A 24765-nucleotide genomic window follows, 5' to 3' on the forward strand; every position below is an offset into this window, starting at 1 on the left:
ACCTTACATGGAAGGTTGCCTTACTCCTAGCTTTGACATCAGCTAGAAGAGTGAGTGAGATACAAGCGTTCACCATAAAGGAACCCTTCCTACATTTCTCACAGGATTGCGTTACTCTCAGAACGAACCCTTCATTTATACCCAAGGTGCCATCTCAGTTTCATTTAAATGAACCAGTTCGACTTAAAGTTTTCTTTCCAAATCCGGCACCTCCGGCAGAAAAGACACTGCATTCCTTAGACACCAAAAGATGTCTGAAATGTTATTTACAAAGGACAAAGAACTTCAGAAAATCTGGGCAGACCACGTTGGGAACAGCTGTCACCAAGGCGACAATTTCCAGATGGATAGCTTCAGCGATCCAGTTCTGCCATACCAAAGCCAACAGACCACTGACCAGAAATGTCAGAGAGCATTCTACAAGACCTGTTGCAGCTTCTACAGGGCTATTCCCAGGGGTGAAAATCGAGGACATCTGTAGTGCTGCGACATGGAAAAATGTCCACACATTCAACAGACACTACTGCCTGCAATCAGCAAGTCAGCGAGATGCGGCAGTTGGACAAGCCGTCTTACGAGACCTGTTTGTTTAAAGAAAATCTCAGGTAACAGATATATTGTTTTCATTGGTATTCTTTTGCAAAAAGTGCTATTAAAATTATTACAGTAAGATTCATATTATATGTGTATGTATTAAGGTTTCAAATGCATTTTACAAGCATTGTCTTTATCTTTCTATGACAATAAGATGTACAACATTGGTAGTTTGTTTAATAATGGTTTATTGGGAGTGTCTCAGTACAAGTCTCCTACCATCCGAAACCGACTATTACGTTGGTTTACTGCTTGCTATTCTGATTCAGGAATGTGAATCTATGAAAGATACCCCAATACTGGATAAGAAAACAAGTTACTTACCTGTAACTTCAGTTATCCAGTATTGGCATCTTTCATAGATTCACATGCACCCACCCTCCTCCCCGGAGAGTCAGTTCTTATAGATTTGGGGTTACTTATTTCTCACTTGTGCTACGAAAATCTGAGGAGAACTGGCTCTACAGAGAGGGTTCTAGAGGGTGCTAACAGCTGATTGGCTGTGACAAAGACTTGGGTCTTTTCAGCATAATGATGTAGATAGGCTACTGCAATATAGGCCTCAGGCCTGTATTTAGGGCCTACTACTGTAATTTACTTTTGGCACTGCTTTTTTATGTACCGTGGGACTCCCACCTCGGCGACATGGAATGATTCAGGCATGTGAATCTATGAAAGATACCAATACTGGATAACTGAAGTTACAGGTAAGTAACTTGTTTTCTTACTTAGTTTGGTCCCAAATTGGCGAGATGAGTTGCCAATAATTGCATTAAGTCGATCTGAAGCCATTTTGTTCGATAGCCAGATCAGCACCATAGAGATAGTGTCCTACGAAGCTCTAATCTAGACCAGCTAGGGACTAGTGGCCAAGGAGAGACTGGCCTGAGCAGGACTGATTACCCTGTCCATTTGAGCCCTTGCCAATATTGGAGTATGACTAAGTGTCTTATTTATTTGGGTGTCAATTGTAGAAAGAAAACGGACCAAAAGATTATCAAGTTCTTGGTCTGTTGTGCTTTCCCTCCTGGCAGATATTGGCATTATCATTATGGGGAGCAGTATATCTCCACTCTCCTGTGTCAGTGGCTATCTTGGGCTTGGGTGGATTTGGACTACCACTATCAGCATGGTTTGCATGGGTGCTTCTACTAGCAAGCCACTAAGAGTCAGACAGGTGGGTGGAGAGGTGCTGGCCCGTGATTGATTCTCTGAGGCACTGTCTCTCTTGTGGTTTCCGTTTATTATTGGTGATGGATGGGGTTGTGACAGTATCTCAATTATAGACTGCACTAGGCTCAGCCTCTGGCATGAATGGGACCTACAAACTTTTAGACCAGTTGTTAGCGAAACCTCATGTGTAGCAATATGAGGCAAAGTGTGAGGACTAGTATGAGGCCTGGTTAGAGTCATTGTAGTATTAATGGTGGTGCTGAGCAGTGCAAAGCCAGTGGTTTTCCCCTTCCAGTTTGTCATCCTCAGATATAGGGGATGCAAGGGGCAACGTTGTAAAAGGCATTATGTCCTCCAATTATTTTGTACGAGTTGCCTGCTTTCTCCTGGCCATTGCCACCAGTTATCTTGTGACTTGTGACTTACGTAGAACAGTCTAGGCGAACCTTGTTGAGAGGGCTTACAACACAGTCCCCAGGCCAGTAGCAAGACCGGGACCAAAAACCAAGCACCCGAGGCACCATTTGTGACACCTTTCCCAGTATACAATTGCTGACTTAAAGTGATTGCACGTAGCCACAACCGGCCAAATGTCGCCTCACCAGGGAGTTTGGGAAGTGTGCATGAGGCATGGGGGCTCAGAGGGGGTAGTGACGTGGAAACATGTTTACTACAGGTGGATATTCAGGTTAAACTTTGTCTCCCCTCTTGCAGCCAATAGACACAGAGAAACTAATCTCAATACTCAGATTTTAGACTTGGTGTGTGGCAGGTATGTTATGTTAAAAAATTCTTTAAAAGCGCCTGTACACCGATTGGTTTCATGGCGCTGCTCTCAAAAAGTACAGGCGCTCTTTTGCTTACTTGTATGCTTGTCTAAACAGCCATGTCTTAAGGAGATTCCTAAAGCTCAAGAGGTTGGTGCAGAATCTAATTTCAGAGGGAAGGGAGTTCCAGTATCTGAGTGCCAGTGTAGTAAACCTACCACCGCCCAGACACTTCAGTTTAAAGGAAGGAGTTATCAGGAAGTGCTTGTGAGCAGAGCCCATGTTACGCGTGGGTGTCTGCCTTTGGATAAGGCTGGCCATGAATTTTGGATTCTGACCATTCAGAGATTTAAAGCTGAGACAGCATACCGTGAAGGCACAACGTTGCAGGATAGGGAGTCGTGCAGCTTCCTCATGAGGGGGGTGACATGTTGCCACCTAGGTTGCTAAAAGATCAGTCTCGCTGCCTGGTTCTGTACCAGTTGTAATCGTTTGGTTATATATAGTGGAATGCAAAAGTACAGAGAAGTGGCGTAGTCTACATGGGACATAACGATGGCCAGCACAACCTGGAATTAGCTGATCCAGCTAAGAGCCAATTCCTGGATACTTGCATCTCTGACACGATCAACCAAGATGGCATGGTCAACTGTGTCAAAAGGCGCAGAGAGATCCAGCAGCAGCAGGGCCTGCGGGGAACCCCCGTCAGCCTCCTTCCGGAGAGTGTCCAACATTGTCAGTATCACAGCCTCTGTTGAGTGTGCTGGGTGAAACCCTGCATAATGGGAGTCAAGATATTCAGACTGTTCAATGAAAGCAGAGACACATTTACCACGTGAGCTTCCAATACCTTGGCCAGGTATGGAAGCAAGGAGATCGGGCAAAAGTTTGTCAGGGTTTGGGAATCAGCCCCTGGTTTCTTCAGGAGGGGGACGACAGTTGCCTCCCTGAAGGCCCCGGGGACATAGCCCTGGGACAGTGACTCATTGAGAAGGGAGAGGGCCAGTCCGGGGAAAGCAGTAAAAGCTTCCTTTAAGATGTTGGGCGGAGGGCAGTCCTTGGGTGATCCAGATTTTACCTTGGGCAATAAGTCCAGGAATACCTGGTTACTTATTGTATGGAATTGTTCGAAAGTACAAAGGTTTTTCGGCGTTGTGAGACATGCCTCAGGAGTTGGGCATGTAGGGATGCTAGCCTTGATTGTAGTAATTTTATCAATGAAGAAAGTATTCAAGGCGTTGCATTGTGCTTGAGATGGCGTGGGTTTTCTAGTAACTCTGTCAGGTTTGGACAGTTCGTTAACGATCGAAAAAAATTCCTTAGATTTTTTTGGTGTAGGTCAGAATTTTCGAAGAGAAATAGGTGCCTTGAGAGTCAAGATAGCTTTTTTGTAGTCTTTCATGTAGCTAGATAGATCTATTTTTCCTCAAGCGAGTAATTGCGTCTCCACTTCCTTTCAAATTGCTGAAGGGCTAATGTTTGAGCCTTTAGGTCAGAGGAGAATCATTTCTGCTTTTCGTAGTGCCGGGCTAGGTTTATTTTCCTAAGGGGTGCGTGTTTGTTACTAGCTGTTAATAATCAAGCTGTAAGAATTTCCTCGCTGAGGTTGATAGATGAATAATTGGACAGGACTGTCTTGGCCAGTCTAGTAAGAAAAAGATTTTTATTAATGTCATTCAAACTCCTTGCCACCCCCCCTACCATAGTGGGGGTTTTGGCCGTAGTGATGTTATTAATGGTCAATTTTATTAGATAATGATCAGACCATGTGTACGGAGAGACCGAAGGTGTGGGGGAAACGGCCACTACAACGTGGCCATTTCCACGAAAGGCTTTACCACGCATGCATTAGAACGCATGCGTGGTTACCACGGAAGCCTTTACCACGCATACCTTTACTACGAGATGCGTAGTAAAGGCATGTGTGGTAAAGGCAAAAAATAAATAAAAGGGCATCGGGGGCCTACCCAATCAAAAAAAAGAGGGAAAATAAAAAGGGGGGTTGGGGGTCTCCCTCCCCCAAAAAATGAAATTACGAAGCAAAATGGAGACAATCAGCGTCGTTAAAGAGGAAACAAAAAGAAACGTCCGCTTCCTCTTTACGACGCAGAACGTCATCAAGGAAGATCAAGGCGAAGAAACAACGATGTGAAGAGGTAAGGAGAATTAAAAAATAAAAAAATAAAAAAAGATTGAGGGTTAAGGGCAGGGGTAAATAGACGAAGGTTTGGGGGCTGGGGGACACTTAAGGGTGCAGGGGAGGGGTATAACCTTTCCCAAGAGTATGCCTTTACCATGCTAAATTGACAACGAAAAACGTTGTTAATCTGTGCGTGGTTAAGGAATATTTGTGGTAAAGGTAATGCGTAAAAAAATAATTCTGTTGTAACGCATGCGCGGTAAAGGCATGCGTTGCAACAGAATTTGTTGTAACAACATATAACCAGGTGTGGCCATGACTGGGTTTGCAGTCCATACCTTATCGAGTGTGTGCCCTTTAAAGTGTGTGGCAGAGGTCAGCTGCTGATTAAAATGTAACCCTGTAAGTAGGTCATTTATTTCAGGGGATTGGGATCCACCCAATGTGTCATTTGCCCAATAGTTAAAATCGCAGATCATCAGGATTTTAGCATAGTTAGTTACTAGATGGGCTACCTGTTCGCCCAGAGTAGTGGGGAAACTGAGGCACTCTCTGAGGGGGCCTGTAGAGCAATACACAGATTAGCGGGTTCGAGTCTGATTTCAGTTTGATTACAAGATTGTCTACTGACAGTAGACCTAGCGGGGTTAGTGCAATGAATTTAGGGCCTGGCCTATGATAGAGGCTACTCCGCCACCAACTTTTCCCTGAGGGGGGTTACCTTGGAGGATGTAGTAATCATTAGGAAGTGCGGAGAAGAGGGGAGGATTCCTGTGAGAGCCAGGACGCTCAGAATCTAGTAGGAGAAATATGTTCAATTTATGTTTGACCATGGGGCGAGTATTTAGGTAGAGGACAGATAACGCCGAAGGTCTATGTCTGTCCTGTGTCTGGGTATGTCCTGCATTGCAGGGGGAGTGTAAAAGTTCAGGGAAGGAGGTTCTAGTTACCATAATCCCATTCTTATGGGCATTCTGACTTGGTGGCAGCAAAAGAATGTACACTTGGTGCCGAAGGTACCCATGGATAGCTTGTTGAGAGCCCGGCAACTGGGCTCAACAATCAGGCACCCAGGTCCGGGGGCGAGATCAGATGTGGGCTCACACAGGAGAGTCTTATGGAGGTGACGGAAGATGGATGGTCCTAGCAGTTTCCCCACATGGAGGAGCTGAGCTACAAGCCACACCAAGACCTGGCTTTTAGCTCTTGTACTCCTCTCAAGTACACAGACACCCTAGCGGAGTCTTGCACAGCTCCACTCCAGTTTCTGTGCTAACCTGCATGCCTCTTGCTTCCCGTTGCCACCTCCTACCTCTCCCCTGCCTCTGCCTGCGTCGCCCAGGGAGAAAATCTGAATGCTGCGGACTCTTGGCCTCCACCTAGTGGCAGCAATGAGGCCCCCCTCCCTGCCGCCGTGTCCCCCGAAGTTAGTCTCTGCTGGACGGTCTGCTGCAGTTCGCCAATCCCAATTTTCCACATCCATTCGATTTCTGCTTCTGAGTTGCGTCTGAGTATTGACTTTCGCACATGGACAGGTCTTTTGCTCGAGGAGCAGTAGGAGATTGTCCTAAGCAGCCATACAACAGTGCCATTACATGTAAATTGACTAGAAAGTAAATTTGTACAAATGGATTTAAATATGCTAAATAGGTTTTCAAGACAAAAAGGAATGTGCCTAATTGGCAGGCCCTAATTTCTCTTCCATGCCCCATCTACCCTTCTACGACTCTGCTAGTGCCCCTGGACTCTCCCTCAAAACTCCTGTTGCACAATTATTTTTGGCGTTTCTCTTCCTACCTATAATTTGTTCTTTGTTTCAAACCCCTTACTTTTTATGTAGCTAGATGCCACATTCCACCTCTCCTTCCTCCATGCTCAGCACAAATTAAAATTCTCTCATTGGTTATCCTCAACCTATTCCCTGCACTTATCTCTTCATTTACCTAGTTCTGCCATCCAAACACCAGCTTACCAACACAAATTCTCTGTTGGTGCAGAGAAAAGGGTGGCGAGAATGGGTAACAAAATAAGGTGCTGACTAAAAGGAAATGCAATTGAGGAAAGAGGAAATGACAACAGTAGGAAGTTTATTGATTTTCCTCGATCTCGAACTGAACTCTATTCAATACTCTTTTCATTGGGTTAGGTATATCAGGTAAAAACACACACTTGTTTATTACAATGGAAACAGGATTGAGGTCTCAGAGGGAGTAAGTCCATCTAGCACTAGAGAAGAGGTACTGTTAATCACTACTGTTGCCACAACGAAGAAAGGGGCATAGAGACATGGTGATTCTTGGACAGTCTTACAGAACAAATAAAAGACACCAAGGATAGCAACATTTTGGACTGTCGCTGCAGAGACAAACAGCAAAATGAAACCTCTTGTCATCCAGGTGGGCCTTTTGCACCGTGCTCCCCTGGACCACCAAATGAAACGGTCTTCACCTGGTGGATGTGTGCAGTATGATGCCACACACAAAGGAGATCTTAGTGTTCCTTGTCACATGGATATAAGGAACCCTCTTATCCCCCATCATGCTAACGAATGTATGCATACTTTAAAATTGTAAATTAGCTTAAACATTGTTCTTTTTTGAGTGGTGTTCACATACCTGCCAACTTACAAATTAATTTCCTCATGTGAGGAGGGGGGCGAGGTCTCATGTCGAGAGCTACCTAAGAGGCACTCTGCCCCTCACCAACCTCCACAACCACTCCCCAAAAAACAAAACAAACAAAAAAGGGTCATCAAGTCTGTCGACAATGTCCTGGGGTGTTTTCGCACCTTTTTATGGACATCGGCAGCTTACTGCTTCTGAAATCTGGAAATATAATGTTTACAATGGTTTTCAGATTGTTTTCAGTTGCCACTGTGTGATTTTGGCTCCTCATTGTGTAAAGGGAGTTGAAATCACGTGGCACACGGTGGCACTGTGTGAGTTGGAAGGTCTGTTTTCATTCTAGGGTTTCCAGCTTCATTTTGCTGATTTGGCATCTGAAGTCAGCAACCAGTAGGGCACAAAAGCCTAGGGCATCTCTCAGCCCATTCTGGTACTACCAGACTGCTGGTGGTTATAGGCATGCTATCACATTGGTGTAGAGTTTTGGGGCAATATGTAAAGGCCAGTCCATAGAATGCAGCAACGTTTAACGCCTGACTGCATGGATACTCATTTTATGGAGCAGGCGTTTTGGATCCTATAGGCAGTGTTAGATTGAACAGGCAATAATGCTGTCTGTCTTTGCCCCAATATTTTAATATACACTAAACTCTGCAACTTCCAACATTAGGATGAAAAGATTTGAAGCACTGTCTAACTCATATACTCTTCTATACAACTTTGACAGAATAGCTTATACAGATAGATCAAAGGATCTCCAACGCAACCAGACAGCAGCATCATTACTTACATGTAAGGCTTCCTCTGAGCCCAGGACTTTGGCGTACAGCTCACATATTCTTCTCTTCCTAAGTGAACAGAACGCATTTAGAAGCATTACAAATTGATTTGGCATAAACAGGTGTCAAAGATGTGAAAAATGCAAGAGTTCATAATTACTGAATTACATCATTAGCTCTGTAGTAGTTACTTCTACTGAAAAATTCATAACCTCCTTTTTTTTCAAATTTGGTGACTTGGGGCCAGATGTACCATCAGTTTTTGCATGCGCATCAAGTTTGCGAACCCATTTGTGCATGCAAAAACATATTGGGCCATGTACATAGCCTATTTAGCGAGTCGCTATGTCTTTCCGACTCGCTAGATAGGTTTTGCGACTCCCTATTTTGAAAGGGCGTTCCCTTCCAAACAGCGAGTCTCAAAACAATGTACTAATGTTTTGCAACCACAATTGTGGTCGCAAAGCAATCGCAATTACCACCTACTTCAAGTAGGTGGAAATGAATTTGCAAATGGGAAGGGGTCGCCAGGGAACTCCTTCCCCTTTGCAAATGCATGTGAAATAATTTGTTATGGGCAGGCAGTGGTCCTAAGGACCACTGCCTGCCATTAAAAAATGAAACAAAGGTGTTTTCTTTTGAATTTTTTTATACGCATCCCATTTTCCTTTAAGGAAAACAGGCCGCATTTAAAAAATAAAATCTGCTTTATTAAAAAGCAGTACCAAACATGATGGTCTGCTGAGCCCAGCAGGCCACCATCCCTGGGAGGGCTGGCATTCACAATGGGCTCGCAAATTGCGAGAGGCTCATTAATATTAATGATCCTCGCAATTTCAACTCCATTGGGAATCGCAAAACAGTGTAAACACATTGTTGTACATTTCATTTAGCCCCTCGCAATTTGCGCCTCGCAATGTGTCGCAAATTGCGAGGTGCTAAATGAAAGGGTTGTGCATCTGGCCCTTGGTTACAAAGCAATATTATTACATAGGGAGAACCTCTACCAAACCAGTGGGTGCTAGGCTGCCAAATGTAAAGATGTCCTTAATTGCAGAAGCTTTTTTCCCCAAAATTGCTCCCACATGCATGGCATACCCCGCTTCTGAGATACATCTGTTGCGATAGATCTGCCATAAAATGCAGCGATGGCTGAGCTTCCAACATTGCATGTTGTTCCCAGAGATGAACTCACAAAGCCTCATTTCCAGGGCACACATAACAAATGTTTCTGATAACTGGGAGATATCTTCTAGAATGTGGGAGCCATGTTTAAAGATTTTTTCTTTTCAGCACTGCCATTGGTTCAATAATAGTCAGGGGCACCATCAAAAATGATGTCGGAAAGATGACCCTTAATTGAGCAACTCATAGTCTATCATTTCTGTCAGCACTAGTTCTGGTGAAAGAATATTCTGGATGGTAGATCACAGACAACCAGCCTCTAAAAGTATTGGTTATGGTGGGAGCAGCGTGGTGTGGGACTTTGCTTTCCCGTGTCAGGAGTCACATTCTCAATCTCTTCCAATTGAGGCTGTTAATCAATAGTGTTATTAAGCGTGCAGTTTTAACTGTTTAGGGGGCCACCCAAAGGCGCACTACATAGAAAAGCTTGGAAAAGATATTGAGAATCAAAACACTGACAATCTGTGGTAACCTTTTGTGACAAATTGAATGCTGAGATACAGTTCTCTAAAATGTAGAATATGACTTTCACATATAAAAATGTATTATTTTTTGTTCGCAACACTGTAAGGAAGACAATTCGTTGTCATTTATATACCTCAAGAGCAACTAAAGAGATGAGATCAAAGGCTTAAGTAAAAAAGTCTGAGTGCAGCTGTACAGCCCAGCAAAAATACATTGAACAGAATTTTATTCTGACATTACCTCCATGATACTTTGTGAGAGGATTCTATTATTCACAATATAATACTAAGAAACGTCAAATTCAAATTTGTTATTAGTAAACATGTGCTTGAAGGCTCAACAAGGGTTAGCAAAAGGATAACAGACTTGCTGTGTACATGTTTACATTATGACTTCTCAAGATACATTCCAGAGTACAAAACACAGGAACTGAGGAGATCTCATTCAGTCCAGCGATCTAGAGAACAGTGAGGTATTTGTCAACCGATCTGTTTCAGCCTGTTGGAGGTATGCTCGTCTGGCCTTCTTGAGGGCAAGCCATTAGATTTTTGATCACATCACATGCAGCTGACATGGGCTTTAACTAGTTGCATTGCTTTTGGAACCTCTTTTATTAGAAACAAATGTCAGAAATGAGGCACTGATCAGACCGAAGAACATCTTACAATATGGGCGCTATCTCAGAAACGATGCCACTCATAATATTCCACAAGGATACATGGTTGTGGTTGCAGTTCGAACAATTAAAGAACAAATGTGTAGGCGATCAATTTGGAATAAAAATATAAATCCACAAAATGCATTTGCAGAGTTAAACTAACTATAACATTTTTTCAGGTGTAAACTGCACACATGGCTGAAAACAAACCTTTCACTGCCCCTATCACAATATCTTTTGTAAAAAGAATGCCTTCCCTTGACTCATGATTTGTTTGTGCCCTTTATAGAATGCTGTTCATTTTTTATTTAATCTACTTTGTAAGCTAGTTCCACACAACATGAAATGAGTTTGTACTCTTGAATCCTGCCTTTGAATGTTGTCTTTAGCCAGTAGGTGCTATATTCGACCTTTGCTGAATTCCTTCGGGGAGGCTGTGAGGTTTAAATTTGCACAGAGAATTTGGAATACTGGGAGAATTCCCAGAAAAGGATTGCTTCAAACTGGAATATTTGTTCAAAAATGATTTGTTTATAGAGGCTCTACTTCTTTAAGAGATGCTGATTTTGTTTCGTAGGTATTTAGGGATGACCATGTGTAGGTCATGCAGATGGTATCATGTGCTGGGTGTCTCAATAGGTAGCAATGTTTCCCTACAGCGCTAGGCATACTGTTTCCTTACTTGCTGCCCTCCGTTGTGTCTCCTCTCGTTCTCCTGATTCAAATTCGTCAATATCATAGAGTGTTCTTCCTTCAGTATAGAGACACTCTGTTACTTCACTGGCCATGAGTGGTTATTCTACTGAACTTTGTTTGACATCCTCTACATTAAATTTACCTGCTGCGCTGCCTGCTTTTCTAGGAACTCATTCCTCGTCAACCTGTGTCTGGATCGTCTTTGCAACTTTTTCATCGCTTGTGCCTACACTCTTCGGTGACAGGCACACCTGTTCTGCTTCACTTCAGTTTGGTGTTCCAGGCAAATGGAAAGGAAATTGTTGTTTTTCTTGTTTATAATCTTCCAGCAAGGTACTGTTTCATTGCGATATACTTTTACATGTTCTTCAAGCCCAGCATGCTTGCTTTACTGACCACAGTGACTACTTTCTTTATTTTAACTAATTGTTTTCTTGGGACAGTGCATTTTTCATAATGTTGTTGTATGTGCTCAAATGCTTTTATTGTGTCATTCCTTATCCTGAATTTGTTTGAGAGGGGGTGAGAGAGTGTAGTGTTTTTTTTCTTTCATCTGTACGAAAAGTGGGAGGTAGAGTATAGTGTCCCTGGTCATATTAGTGTATGCCCCTCTTATTGGCTGTTACCTCGTGAGAGTTGTTGGACTGTGCGTTACGGGTGCGCACATGAGAAGACTCCTACTTTTGAAGCTTCTCTAACTTGCCTGTTTTGGTTTTACCCTCTGAATTGGTTGTTACGTCATGTGAGGTGTTGGACTGTGCATTACAGGTGCGCACATGAGAAGACTCCTACTTTTGAAGCTTCTCTGAATTGCATGTTTTCGTTTCACTCTCTGAATTGGTTGTTAGCTCGTGTGAGGTGTTTGGACTGTGCATTACGGGTGTGCACATGAGAGGATTCCTTCCTTTTAGCTTCTCTGGATTTACCCTTGTTTGTGAAAGATGAGAATGCTCTTTAGCTTCTCTGGATTCACCCTTGTTTGGGAAGAAGAGAATTATTTTTAGCTTCTCTGGATTTACTCTTGTTTTTGGTTGAGGTATTTGTATCACCCTGTGGTTAGTGGTTGCAAAATTATCCTTAGAGTGTTATGTCTTGATGCTTTGTGTTATTCTTGAAGCTCGTTGACTTTTTGTATGTGTGTATTTCCACCTCCGCACATTTTATATGTAACTAGTCATATTGCATGTATGTGCAATGGTCTTGAATGCTTGTGTTTTTACAATTCTGATGAGGGAGGAATGTGTTATAATCTAGTAAGTGATTGATGCATCCTATCTGTTCTTTCCCTTTGCTTTGCTGCTCAGTCTATTTGATGTCATCAGAATGTCGATAGTGTGTTTGAGTGGAAGAAGGAATCAGTTGGTGTGGAAGGGCTGAGCGGCAAGGAGGCTGCTCCTAGTGGGGCATAGCATTAGACATAACTTGGATCCTATCTGAAAAATAAAGCTGTGATCGTAATATACATTACTGGACTACGTATCTTCATTCAACTGTAACAGAGAGCTTCATGTTACCCTTGGTAAAACATTACACAAGTTACATTCTGTGTTTACAATGAATGGTAAAATGAAAAATGCTTAAAATTCTTACCTTTCTTCTTTGCTAAGGCTTGCCAATTTCACAGCCTTCTTGGCCAGAATAAAACTATAGAAAATAGATAACATTTTAAAAGAATCTGGTGTGCTGTTTTCAAACCTAACGAATACAAATGATATATTGGTACATTTGGCTAATTATAAAGAGTGAGTGTTTCAGAATGCAATATTACACAAACTGCAAATCGGGTTAGATATTAACGCGTTAACAGGACAGGGATTCATGGAAGTATACTGTAGTGGCACTTTTTTGTGGATTTTATACTCAAGTTAAAACAGACACCGATCTGGTGGTAGACAGACCTGCTGAAGGGGTACTCCCTAAACTGCCCCTACTGTAGGTCTAAGGAAGCCCATGTGGGAATTTTTATCAAGATACACAATCTAACATAAGCTATGCCTGTTTATATATATATGATAGCGTGACAGACTAGTTTTATGAACGTTATCTAAAACAAGTTTGGAATTAGAATTTGGTTATGACAAGGAAAAGAAAAAGTGAAAAGGAAAATGCAGCCTCTGCAGTCAGAGATATTGCATGTGTTGTAAAGACTATCTCAGTGTAACTGCTCAGTGGGATTAGTCGTCTATAATTCGATTCTTAGTAAAATTATCATGGTTATTTGTAAATCTCATCCATTGGGGTATATTGGCGCTAAATAGCAGATGTCTCTTGTTACCAAACTCAAAGGTACTTATTTTACCGACACAAGGCTGGGTGGACGCACTGGTATTTGAATCTGCGACCATGACGTAATGTTGTAGTTCACCGAGCTAAAAAGACCCAGCTTTACAGAACTGAGTTCAGTGACACTGGAAATCCACATCTGCCTGGACAGCTATGTGTTTCTAGAGCTAAAACTAGGGTCGAAATGGCCTACAGGGCAATCAGGCAGTGGCCGACGGGCTGGGCTGGCAAGTCTGTGCATGACTCGTTTTTTTGGCCATGTGAGAAATTGGGTTGTTGGTTGAGTTTGGTGAAACTCTACTCAAGCAACAGCCACAATCATTGACAGGGCCTTATGCTTTTGAGCAATCCACAATGTTGAACCATTTTATCTTCATTCTTCATTCAGCTGCCTTACTTCCTCCATATCACCACATTCAGTATCTGCTACCCTTCTTCATATCCTCAGAGTAAAAAGCGTTAAAATCAGGGGTCGATTCTTTGTCCTTTTAGCATTTAAACACTACCGTCCTTGATCTTTCACCTGAATTCTACCCATATACTTTCTGAAAGAAACTCTAAACATGGTTATTTCCCTCTAGCTTGTGCATGCCTTACTCCCAGCAGTTTCTTCTCAACACCAGGGTGACATGTGCAAAGTAATAACAAGCTCTAGAAATAGCTTGGCCTTAATAAGAAACAAGGGTGTTTTTCTAAGCTACACACTCACTTAAGCTTACATTTTGCTCTTCAAGTTGAATATCCTTGCTGCTCTAGATATTTTACTTTGCCTGTTAAAAGAAGGATGATGTCTGGTCAAAAACAGGCATCAAACTTAACACTCTCGCAGCCATTCTTCATAGATATCCTAAACTGTTAAATACCTCAACATTTTTTTTATGGATCTTTGTTGTTGTACATAATAGAGAATCAGCAAGTTCACACAACCAGTTTGTTCTGAGACATGTACAAGTGCTACTTATTTCACCAAACAGTTATCGGAATACAAATTACGCATGAAAACATAATATCAGCTGTACCTAACAAGAGTTCCCCAAGACAGCACAATAACCTGATTATAAAATTACCATCTCAACATTTCCCTACCGAGTCTACATTATGGGGGCCGATTAGGATGTGTTCCGGAATGGCTAGCCTTCTGGGATGCATCATAGTCGGCCCCTCGGTTTACTTTCCGACTGCTTCATTACAATGCTGGCGGTTGGAAACTAAACTGCCCGGTCATTCCGACTGGCTTCCGACTGACTCCTTGAGCCCGTCGGCCAGTCGGATACGGCTTGTAATCCCAAAGGGCAGGCATTCCCGCCCTTGGGATTGTGATGCATGGTTTCAGGCATAGTTTCCATGCTGGCCTTCTGACAGGGAAGCCATGTGAGAAAGGGTGTTTTGGGGCCCCCTGTTGATCCTTGCATCCTGTGGCAGGCACCTTGAGGTGCCTGCCACAGGGTGCAGGGATGAACAGCACCTCCCATTTACCTATAGGAGTATGTATTATGGTCGGTTTAAGGCCGTAATGCACGCTCCCAAAGGGAAATGTAGGAATGCAACTGTTAGGTCCCATCCTAATTCGGCAGTCAGGACTGCCGACCAGAGGTCTGTCGGTCTCAAGACCGAGACGGTGTTGGGCGAACTTAAGTCCGCCCGACATCGTACTTAGGCCCTATGTGTCTGTTAGTAGTATTACAGCTGGCACATTGGGACTTCATTAGGGAACATCGCTTAATGGGCTACTAATTATGTGATGCCTATTTCCTCAGAGAGGTCCACATGAGAGTCTAGGAATGAAGACCCAGTGCTATTACCCAACTTTGTCTCACTTCCACAAAAATCAGCCTTTCGAGTTCAAGAGGACACATCAGTGCCCTCTGACAAAAGTGGCATAGCATCAGATTTGCTGGCCATAGCCAATACAACGACATCCTATGCAATACTTGTCACCTGTCTACCATTAATGTGAGTCAGTTTAGTGCTTATCTCATTTTCCATCATTCCATTTCAGCAGATACCCTCAACCATTTCTCCAGGACTGTAAACATAGGCAACTTTGAAGACATACCATGCTGTCTTTTGGAAAAGACATACATCAGATCAGCACTACAACCCACTGCTTGCTCTATAGGTCTTTGACCAGGAAAGCAGCCCTAGCAATTGTAACTTGACTCGACAAATAATAGCCTTCCAAGTAAGTTAATTGAATGTTGGAACCATGCCCTTCCAGTAATTAGTTGTCAACGCGCATTTTCAGATAAAATTGCAACATTTTGCTGCATTTATATTTCATCTGGAAAGTGTAGCCTTCATCCCATGAGCCATCCCAACAATGCATTTAGTGTACAAATAATCTTAGTGCAAAAGATTACATTGAATCAGTTTGCATATCAAATTGAACAGTTTGAGTACTGAATTCCTCAACACCCTTTTGTGTGTTTCAAGCCAGTGGCCGATTCTACATTGGTCAGTTCCCAATTTAAGCTGGAATCACAACTCACCTGTAGCGCTGTGAGATGACTCTGATAATATATCTATAATCTTAATTTATCTAATGCCATTACGTTGTTCTCTCCTACTATCCCCTCCAAATCACAATACACTACAAGTGGCATATTCCAACATTCTCAGGTGACAATCCAGAGACCAACCAATGACTCTTAATATTTTGTAGACAACAACAAGGGTTTGGCTTGAGCGCAGTAAGGCTACGCCAGCTATATGATCAACAAAACAAATGCCAATACTGCTCAACTTCTTCCAATCTATTCTAAGATGAGCAACCAATCTCTCATCTCTATAGACCACTCGTACAGTCCAGAGTTTTATCTCAAAAATATTTTTTTCTTTTGTTTTACCATTAATTGGGATGAATTCTCTTATTATCAAAAAGACAGGCTTTTAGTGTTTGACCAATTTCTTTGAGTCAAAACAACTTCATTTTTACATAGGACAACGGGGGGAGAGCTCCTAATACTAAAAACTATGTGTGGATATATTTACAAGAAAGTGAAGGCAAAGTGCAGATATAAAGAAAATAGCATCCATCCATTAAACTAACAATTCATTCATCGATTTCATACAACGTTTCATACATCGCATACATACCTGAATGAAAAATGTAAAGAAGAAAAGAACAGTAAAGAGATCGTGTAAAAAACAGATGACCCTGTACTATTTTTTGTTTTTAGGGGAGGGCATGAAAAACAACAGGATTGTTTAACATATTTCTTATTCAAAAACTGTATAACTCATTAAGCCATCATACATTTTGTACATATAGTCAGTTTTCAAATGATTGGCCTAAATGAAAAGCAGAAAAAAAGGTCGACGCGTTTCGAATCCTCAAGAGTGGTGGGATTCTCCTCAGGACCATATATGAAATAAATCTGATTGACTTCTGATGTCTTGTCTGTGGACAAATGTTGTGAAACAAGAGCACTTGTATTTATGGTTTCCAATTCATAAGGCACACTGTTCCAGTCGCTGTTTGCGGTTAAATAAGGAAACTATTTGGTATTTGAGTTGAAGTTTCCACCTTAGCACATCTTGAAATCGATGCGCGGAGTCTTCTTCAGGCGTCGTTCGAACCCATGCCTGAAGGAGACTCCACCTTCCATCATAATGACTCACAACCTCATGAGAGGATTTTGTGCATTAAAAAAATCAATCCAATCAGTTTTATTTCTCCGTCTAACTAACAATCAGCTTATTCCCCCAATAAAGTGGAATTTCAATGAAATCTCTCAAAATTATCAAATCTAGATTATTGACAATGTGAAACTTTCTAACCAATTCACAGAGCCCAACCCAACTTCTCTAGACATGAAATTTCATTTTGTGCCATGCTGAGAAAAGCTAGCTCTCATGTAAGGTATACTCCCTGACTGTCAATCAAGTGAAGCTTTATTAATGCTGAAAAAAACCCTCAGACAACCTTGAGGACCGTACAGTTTTGGACGTTTATGAAGACTTTTCCGTGCAATGGGGGTTACTGAAAGTTGTGTGTTAATGCAATTTAAATCATACATCAATAACACGCAAACTATTTAGGGATGCTTTACATAGTCTAGATAATGGCAACTCTCGTCTACTTATTCTTCATGACCAGTCAAATGATTTTGTTACAGTAAATAAGAATACACTTATCAAAATCCTAGATGATTACATGGCACTAGTGGCAAAGTGGCAAATTGGCTTAATTTCAAACTTACCAACTGATCTCAGCAGGTAAAACTAAGCAACTCATACTCCACCCCAGTGTATCACTCACAGCTATTTCTTTGATGGCCTATATTTGCACAAACCATTTTTAATCTCTATCTTGAACCCCTTGAGGACATCATCAAATATCCAAGTATTTGATGAAATACGGATCTTAAAGAAGCATAGCTATATCTATACATCTCCAAGCGAAAATAAATTTCACACTTAACCAAAATGTAGGACACATACCAGTGTTGGATGCCACTTCAACATTTGAGATAGAAAGTGCATAAAACAGAATTTGTGTTAATCTCTCCTCCTCAATCCACCATCCAAATTCAACTTTGACTGCGCTCCTGTATTATCACAGAATCTAAACCTGAGTACAAGTAAGTGGATCCCCATACAGCTTGGAAGGAGGAGACAATGTCTCTACCAACCCAGCTGAAGTTTGCCTGCCATATTCTGACTTCAAAGAGAGAAATGTTTGCTGAAAGTGCTTCAGCAAACATCACAGGAGCACTCTGGTGCAAACAACAATGCCTGTGTCGGGTGTTCCCTTTAGGGCCCAATGCAATTCTCCCCTATGATAGACTAACTGTTGATTGTAGGCCACTTTTGCTTTGCAGACGTTACAAAGTAACACGTTTGTTTTTGTGTCACTCTAACATTTTAGAAATAGGCTGCATATGTTTCATTATTCAGCTCTTCTGCTGGGTTTCAGTTTGAACATTTTGTACTAGGCCAAACAACATTATGCCCTGTTATTCTCTTTGGTTAGTCACTAACACACTCTAGCACGTAGACATAAGAGAGACCCAGCTGCAGTTTAGCATGGCATTTCTTATCATATAAGCCAAGACTTGCCATTTAAAAAATAGAGTGGAGAATTTCTAGTAGAGGAAAGGCCCCAGAATGAGCATGCCAGCTTTGTGCAATCTGAGATACAGATCTGCTGTGTAGTTCCTATGAATCTATATAGGATCTGCGCATTTAGATAACATAACCTAAGGGATTGGTGTCCAGACTGATTCCAGACTCCCCAAAGGATATGTTGATCTGTAGACCAGCTAGCTCAGAGTGCCACTATAAGCCCCACAGCCCTACCAAGGAGTGAATAGTTTCTGGAAACTATCAAACGTGAGAATCCTGACCCCTCAGGGTTTGTGGAAACAGTGTACTACTTTTCACTCAGTCACTCGTGCTCACTCGTTCTCAGAAATATATATACAATAAGTGGAGGGGACATTTTCAATAAGGATGTTATTGAACCAGCATCATTCTAGTATAAAATATGTGTGCTGCAACAAACATTAGACAGAAACAGGGGTATACGATTATAAGCACCAACAGAGTAAATAAAAGGTAGAATTCTACCATGGTGCTAAAACAGTGAATATATGAAGGCATATAGATATATGAAGAAGAAAAGGTGCCAGGGCTCGATTTTTTGAACACCAAAGCTTATTTATTCAGCTGGTGTGAACCTTCCTTTCTTTGTTTCAAGAAGGTATGCAATCGTCATTATTTAAGCATTTTCAATAACATTTACACATTTCAGCAATATACAGAGGGTGAAACATCCCTTCTACTGGGGATACAATGTAAGCAACATTTCATACATTTCGAATGTTACAGTGTATTCAAATAAAAGTAAATAAAGAAAAATTCATAAACAGTTATACTTTCATTATTTCTTGAAACAGACATTAAATCATGTACACCAAAATTAGTTATGGTATGTTGGTTTTGTAATTGTATTGCCCTATACTATTATACGCCTTTTTTCGACAGCCAAATAGCCGACGCGTTTCCAAACCCTTCTTATGGTCAATAGGGTTCTTCCTCAGGGCTGGGCTGTGTACCTATGGTGTAAAATTAGGGACATTTAGTATCTCGTTTTCCTAAGTTTGTTGATTCGCTTCATATACAGGCCAAGCCTGTGGGTTTTTTTTACCTTATGTCGCGGTATCGCTGTTTTCAAAAACTGGGCATCAAGTGAGCTTGAGTATTCACCAACACCTAAACAAAGTTAAGGATTGGCGAGGATCCCCCAAGCCTCCAAATTCAACATTACACAACTCGAAACATGTAAATAGACCATATGACTACAAATCCCACAATACCTAGCAGCATATATAAACAGGAAACCGTGTTCCACCGGGTTTGAAAATTCATTTGGAAAGTAGCACACCGAGCGAGAACAGCGCGGCCTCCCAGAACCCCGAGCGCAGCTAGATACCCTTCAACGAAGGTAAGGACGCTTCGCGCAACTAAAATCTAAGCACTGACTATAGACATGACCGCCAAACAAACGGTAGACAACGCTTTGATTTTTTTACAGAATCAGGAACCGAAATATAACCGCCCACCAAACAGAAACTTAGAAATACCAGGGCCGTCTGCCGCGCTCCATTCAAGTAAGCCAAATGCAATTTTAATTCTTAACACAACCCGAGCAAATGTCCGATCGTAGGACTGACTTTGAATTCTTAACTATGCAGAATGAACTCACCGGGGAACGCGTAATAGACTCCGTTTAAAAGAAAACTTTGAGCCAGAGAATAACTAGACCAACATTAATCAAGTAAGTGCTAGCACACTCCTTACTGAGATACCACATGGGTCAATGAACGTGCAAGTCAAACATATTCATTATACTCGCCAATCCTTAACTTTGTTTAGGTGTTGGTGAATACTCAAGCTCACTTGATGCCCAGTTTTTGAAAACAGCGATACCGCGACATAAGGTAAAAAAAAACCACAGGCTTGGCCTGTATATGAAGCGAATCTACAAACTTAGGAAAACGAGATACTAAATGTCCCTAATTTTACACCATAGGTACACAGCCCAGCCCTGAGGAAGAACCCTATTGAACATAAGAAGGGTTTGGAAACGCGTCGGCTATTTGGCTGTCGAAAAAAGGCGTATAATAGTATAGGGCAATACAATTACAAAACCAACATACCATAACTAATTTTGGTGTACATGATTTAATGTCTGTTTCAAGAAATAATGAAAGTATAACTGTTTATGAATTTTTCTTTATTTACTTTTATTTGAATACACTGTAACATTCGAAATGTATGAAATGTTGCTTACATTGTATCCCCAGTAGAAGGGATGTTTCACCCTCTGTATATTGCTGAAATGTGTAAATGTTATAGAAATGCTTAAATAATGACGATTGCATACCTTCTTGAAACAAAGAAAGGAAGGTTCACACCAGCTGAATAAATAAGCTTTGGTGTTCAAAAAATCGAGCCCTGGCACCTTTTCTTCTTCATAAACGTTAATTGTCCAGCCAGGACCCGTAGGACAAAACCCCTGTATTTATAGGCATATAGATATATGGCAGTAGGCATGAGTACTCCTCAGATGCAAATCCTAACTAAGTGTACCTAGCATGTATGTAGGTGTATAGCCAAGAACCCCCCAAGGAAAGAACCAACCCCATTACCTGATGGGAGAGAATGAAGGACCCCATCTTGGACTCGAGTTGGACATCCCACGAGCGATGTCAGACCACTGCGTGCTGGAGTGTCTGCGTGCAGGGACCTCAGCGTCTCGTGTCAGCATGGAAGCTTCTCTTCTGGTTTGCTCAGTAAAGATGTGGTGCTTATATACCTAAAAAGTGCCCTGGGGGGGGTCTACCTAGAATGGTACTGTGGGCCTGTCATTCAAGGATGACGATAGTGATGACTCTTGTACAGAATTATTATACATAAGATGGTAATCCTGCTGTGATACTAAGAATCCTTATGCATAATAAAGGAGGCTAGTTTTTCGAAGAAACCCACACAACATTTATTTGTCACAAAACTAGGTAAAAGGTCAGCGCAAAAACCGCTATGTAGAATAAGGTAGGACAAATGTAGGTAAAAGGTTGTGTAACTACCTAAGCCTATTTTGGGCCTCATAACAGACTAGCTAATGGCTAATACCAGGCATGGGGCCCAACTTTTACCCCAGAGATCTCTGATTTATCACGGTGCTCAAGAAGTGAGGTTAGGCTTAGGCAAAGATATTATTCGCCATGATAGGTCTTTTGATTGTGCACAGTTTACTGTTAATGCAAAGTACTCTGCTCATTTGCATATGTTTTCTAATTGCAGCACAGTTGCTACATGTTCGTGCACTACAGCTTCAATAAATATTGTAAACTTTCCTTGTGTCTTTCGTTTGTTTATTATGGACATGCATGAGTGAGAAAATGAAAGGTGATGGCCTGTTGTGTTCTGGGAGGCCAACTTGCTGGTTACTCTGGGAAGGCTAGGAGGGCCAGAAGGGCACTATGAGCTAGTCAGGATTTGGGCCCACAGGTACTAATGTGGTACATGACTCAATCCCTACATACTGATTTTCCAGGCATAGTTCTGTTTACAGACATAATTCCTGCAACACCTGCTGCCAACCATACCATGCGATACCAAAGGGGATGATGGACGGAGCACTTGAGCAAATCAAACACTCACCCCCAGTCAACTGACCTGAGTTTAGTCCATCATCATTCTTTAGCTCACTCCACCACCCCAGTTCAGACATGGCCATATGCAAATCAGTCTGACCCTGTGCCTCATGGGAACAGTCCAGCCCGAACTACCAAGCCATGTCTTCCCAGGACCGGAAACAAGCATCCTGGGACCGGTTTCGGGTTCATAACACTCATCAGCCAGGCTATCTTGAATCTAGTGGCAAAGTGAGAAAGGGACCCACGTCTGGGCATACCCTGCCAACTGAGGGCAAACAGATAGCCTGGCTGATGAGGGTTGTGAACCCAAAACCGGCCCCAGGATGCTTGTTTCTGGTCCAGGGAAGACATGGCTTGGCACTTTTGGCTGGACTGTTCCAATGAGGCACAGGGTCAGACTGATTTGCATATGGCCATGTCTGAACTGGGATGGTGGAGTGAGCTAAAGAATGATGATGGATTAAACCCAGATCAGTTGATTGGGGGTGAGTGTTTGATTTGCTCAAGCGCTCAGTCCATCATCCCCTTTGGTATAGCTTTGTTTGCCCTAAGTTGGTTGGGTATGCCCAGACGTGGGTCCCTTGCTCACTTTGCCACTGGATTTAAGATAGCCTGGCTGATGAGGGTTGTGAACCCGAAACCGGTCCCAGGATGCTTGTTTCTGGTCCAGGGAAGACATGGCTTGGCAGTTCGGGCTGGACTGTTCCCATAAGGCACATGGTCAGACTGATTTGCATATGGCCATGACTGAACTGGGGTGGTGGATTGAGCTAAATAATGATGATGGATTAAACCCAGATCAGTTGACTGGGGGTGAGTGTTTGATTTGCTCAAGTGCTCCATCCATCATCCCCTTTGGTATCGCCAACCCTACCATGGCATGCATTGTTTTACTTTATTCAAAGGCAATCCTCCAAAATGGTGCAAAGTTAAAAAAAATATATTATAATGAACCTGATGTGCTGAGCGTATCATACACATTGATATTTGTTTTTTATACCCATGCTGTACGTTGTGGTGAAAAGCAGGAAAACCCCATGCAGACACAGCATCAGAAGGTCCAGCATAAAACTAAAGGCCTTCTAACATCCTGTGGGTTAGTGGCGCCCCTGACTGACAGGGTTTTTTTACGGACGGGCAAAGCTGAGGCTGAGGCTGCATGCTTAAAAACAGATTAAAAAACAGCAGTTACTACTTCTAAATGTGTTGGCGAAACGAGAGAACAGAACATCCCCACATTTCTAACAATGTTGCATTGCAATCTAGCTCTATCAGAGTACCTACATTTCTATTCTCCTGTAAATAGAATGGCCAGGAGTGCCCAATTTCAAGTGAGATGACTATGAGGACCCAAACATTTCAACCCGGGTCCTGACCTCAAAAAAACTGATTTATGAAAACTAATTTCTTATTAGCATTCATCAAGTATACGTAACAACTGAATGTGGTCTAGCACAAAGTGACACATTTTGGCTCTGTGAGTAAATACCTTGATCTCATCACTCCAATTGGACTGATAATACAATGGCTACCAATTGAAACAAGCCACACAGGCAAATATAAGAATATATAGTGGCAAACAAGTCTAACCTCTATACACAAACATTCTAATCTGGGACCTGCAGATCATATTGGATGTCAATGGTGAGCATTTAATTCACTGAGCAATCTTAAAAGCTTTCACTTCTCAATTCAGCTATTGGAAAATATACAGCTGAATATCGGTGTTCATCCATCTCGCTCAAAGCTTAAAAAACATTACCACTAATGTTCATTAATCTATAACAGAACAACAGCTTGCAATTCAACTTCGATTCATCCACAAGATCAATTGTGACTTTCTAAAGTGGAAATCAGGCACAGCTGTTAGGCCTTCATCCTTCTGAATGAGTTAAAAGAGCAAACCATATCAGCCTAAATTCCCTGAGCAGACTTAATGAGTACCAAACACCACACAGTATGTTTATTTAGTGAGATGAATTGAATGTCAGTTGTTAAACGTTTGTCATCCTTGAAACTAAATACCAAGAGAAACCCTTTTACCTGTCTGATTGAAATGGTGAGAAGCTAAAACGTCAGACATTTCACTCTCTTGCTGTCACTTACATTACCAATACAGCAATGCTATCAAACATGGCATATTTGATTTGATTGCCCTCAAATGTGCCTACCTGCTCCTACATCTATTTTAGGATGATGAAACTAAGGCAAATGCATGGCAAAAAAACTACTTTTGAGGATGGTATTGCATAACTTTTTCTTGCTTGGGTGTTAGTCTGGTGTTCTAACAAATTATTGGGTTTTTAATATTGACCAGTACTTATATTGACTCCCAACATATAACTAAGGTACACAGATTGGAATTAAGAATAGAAAATAGGCACCTCCCTGTATATGCTTCTGAAGATATATTAGAAGTTGATATTCTGGGGGGCGTGGTTTTGGCGCCGACAAAGATGGCCGCACTGTGAGGGAGCTCCGCCGCACCGGGATGTCCTTGCGGTACTTTCAGCGGATACCGTGACCGCTCTACATCCTGGAGGATCGTTTCCTGCACCGGATCTCAAGGAGAGCTCAGCAAGGTTCTTTTTATGTGTCCCTGTGCAGTATTGGTGAAGTTTGTTGACATTGCGCTTTTCCTTTGAAGCGCCGCCGCCATTTTACGTCGTCCCGCGGCTGAATTACGAGTCGCGGTCAACGCATAATGCTTTCCCCGAATGTAAGCTCACCATTTG

At 42.1% G+C, this 24765-nt stretch overlaps 1 protein-coding gene across 1 annotated transcript in view; it reads right to left on the bottom strand.

Moving 5' to 3' along the window:
• LOC147697032 (amine oxidase [flavin-containing] A-like) overlaps positions 1-24765 on the bottom strand; it is an 805659-nt gene that overhangs the window by 38049 nt on the left and 742845 nt on the right. The window contains exons 10-11 of the mRNA XM_086933275.1: positions 12672-12725; positions 8089-8146 (exon numbers count right to left, since the gene is read on the bottom strand). Coding sequence (XP_086789401.1) covers positions 8089-8146; positions 12672-12725 — 112 coding nt within the window. The remainder of the gene's footprint in view (positions 1-8088; positions 8147-12671; positions 12726-24765) is intronic.

This window comes from Lissotriton vulgaris, chromosome 8 (assembly GCF_964263255.1).
Source record: "Lissotriton vulgaris chromosome 8, aLisVul1.2, whole genome shotgun sequence".
NCBI classification, from domain to species: Eukaryota; Metazoa; Chordata; class Amphibia; order Caudata; family Salamandridae; genus Lissotriton; species Lissotriton vulgaris.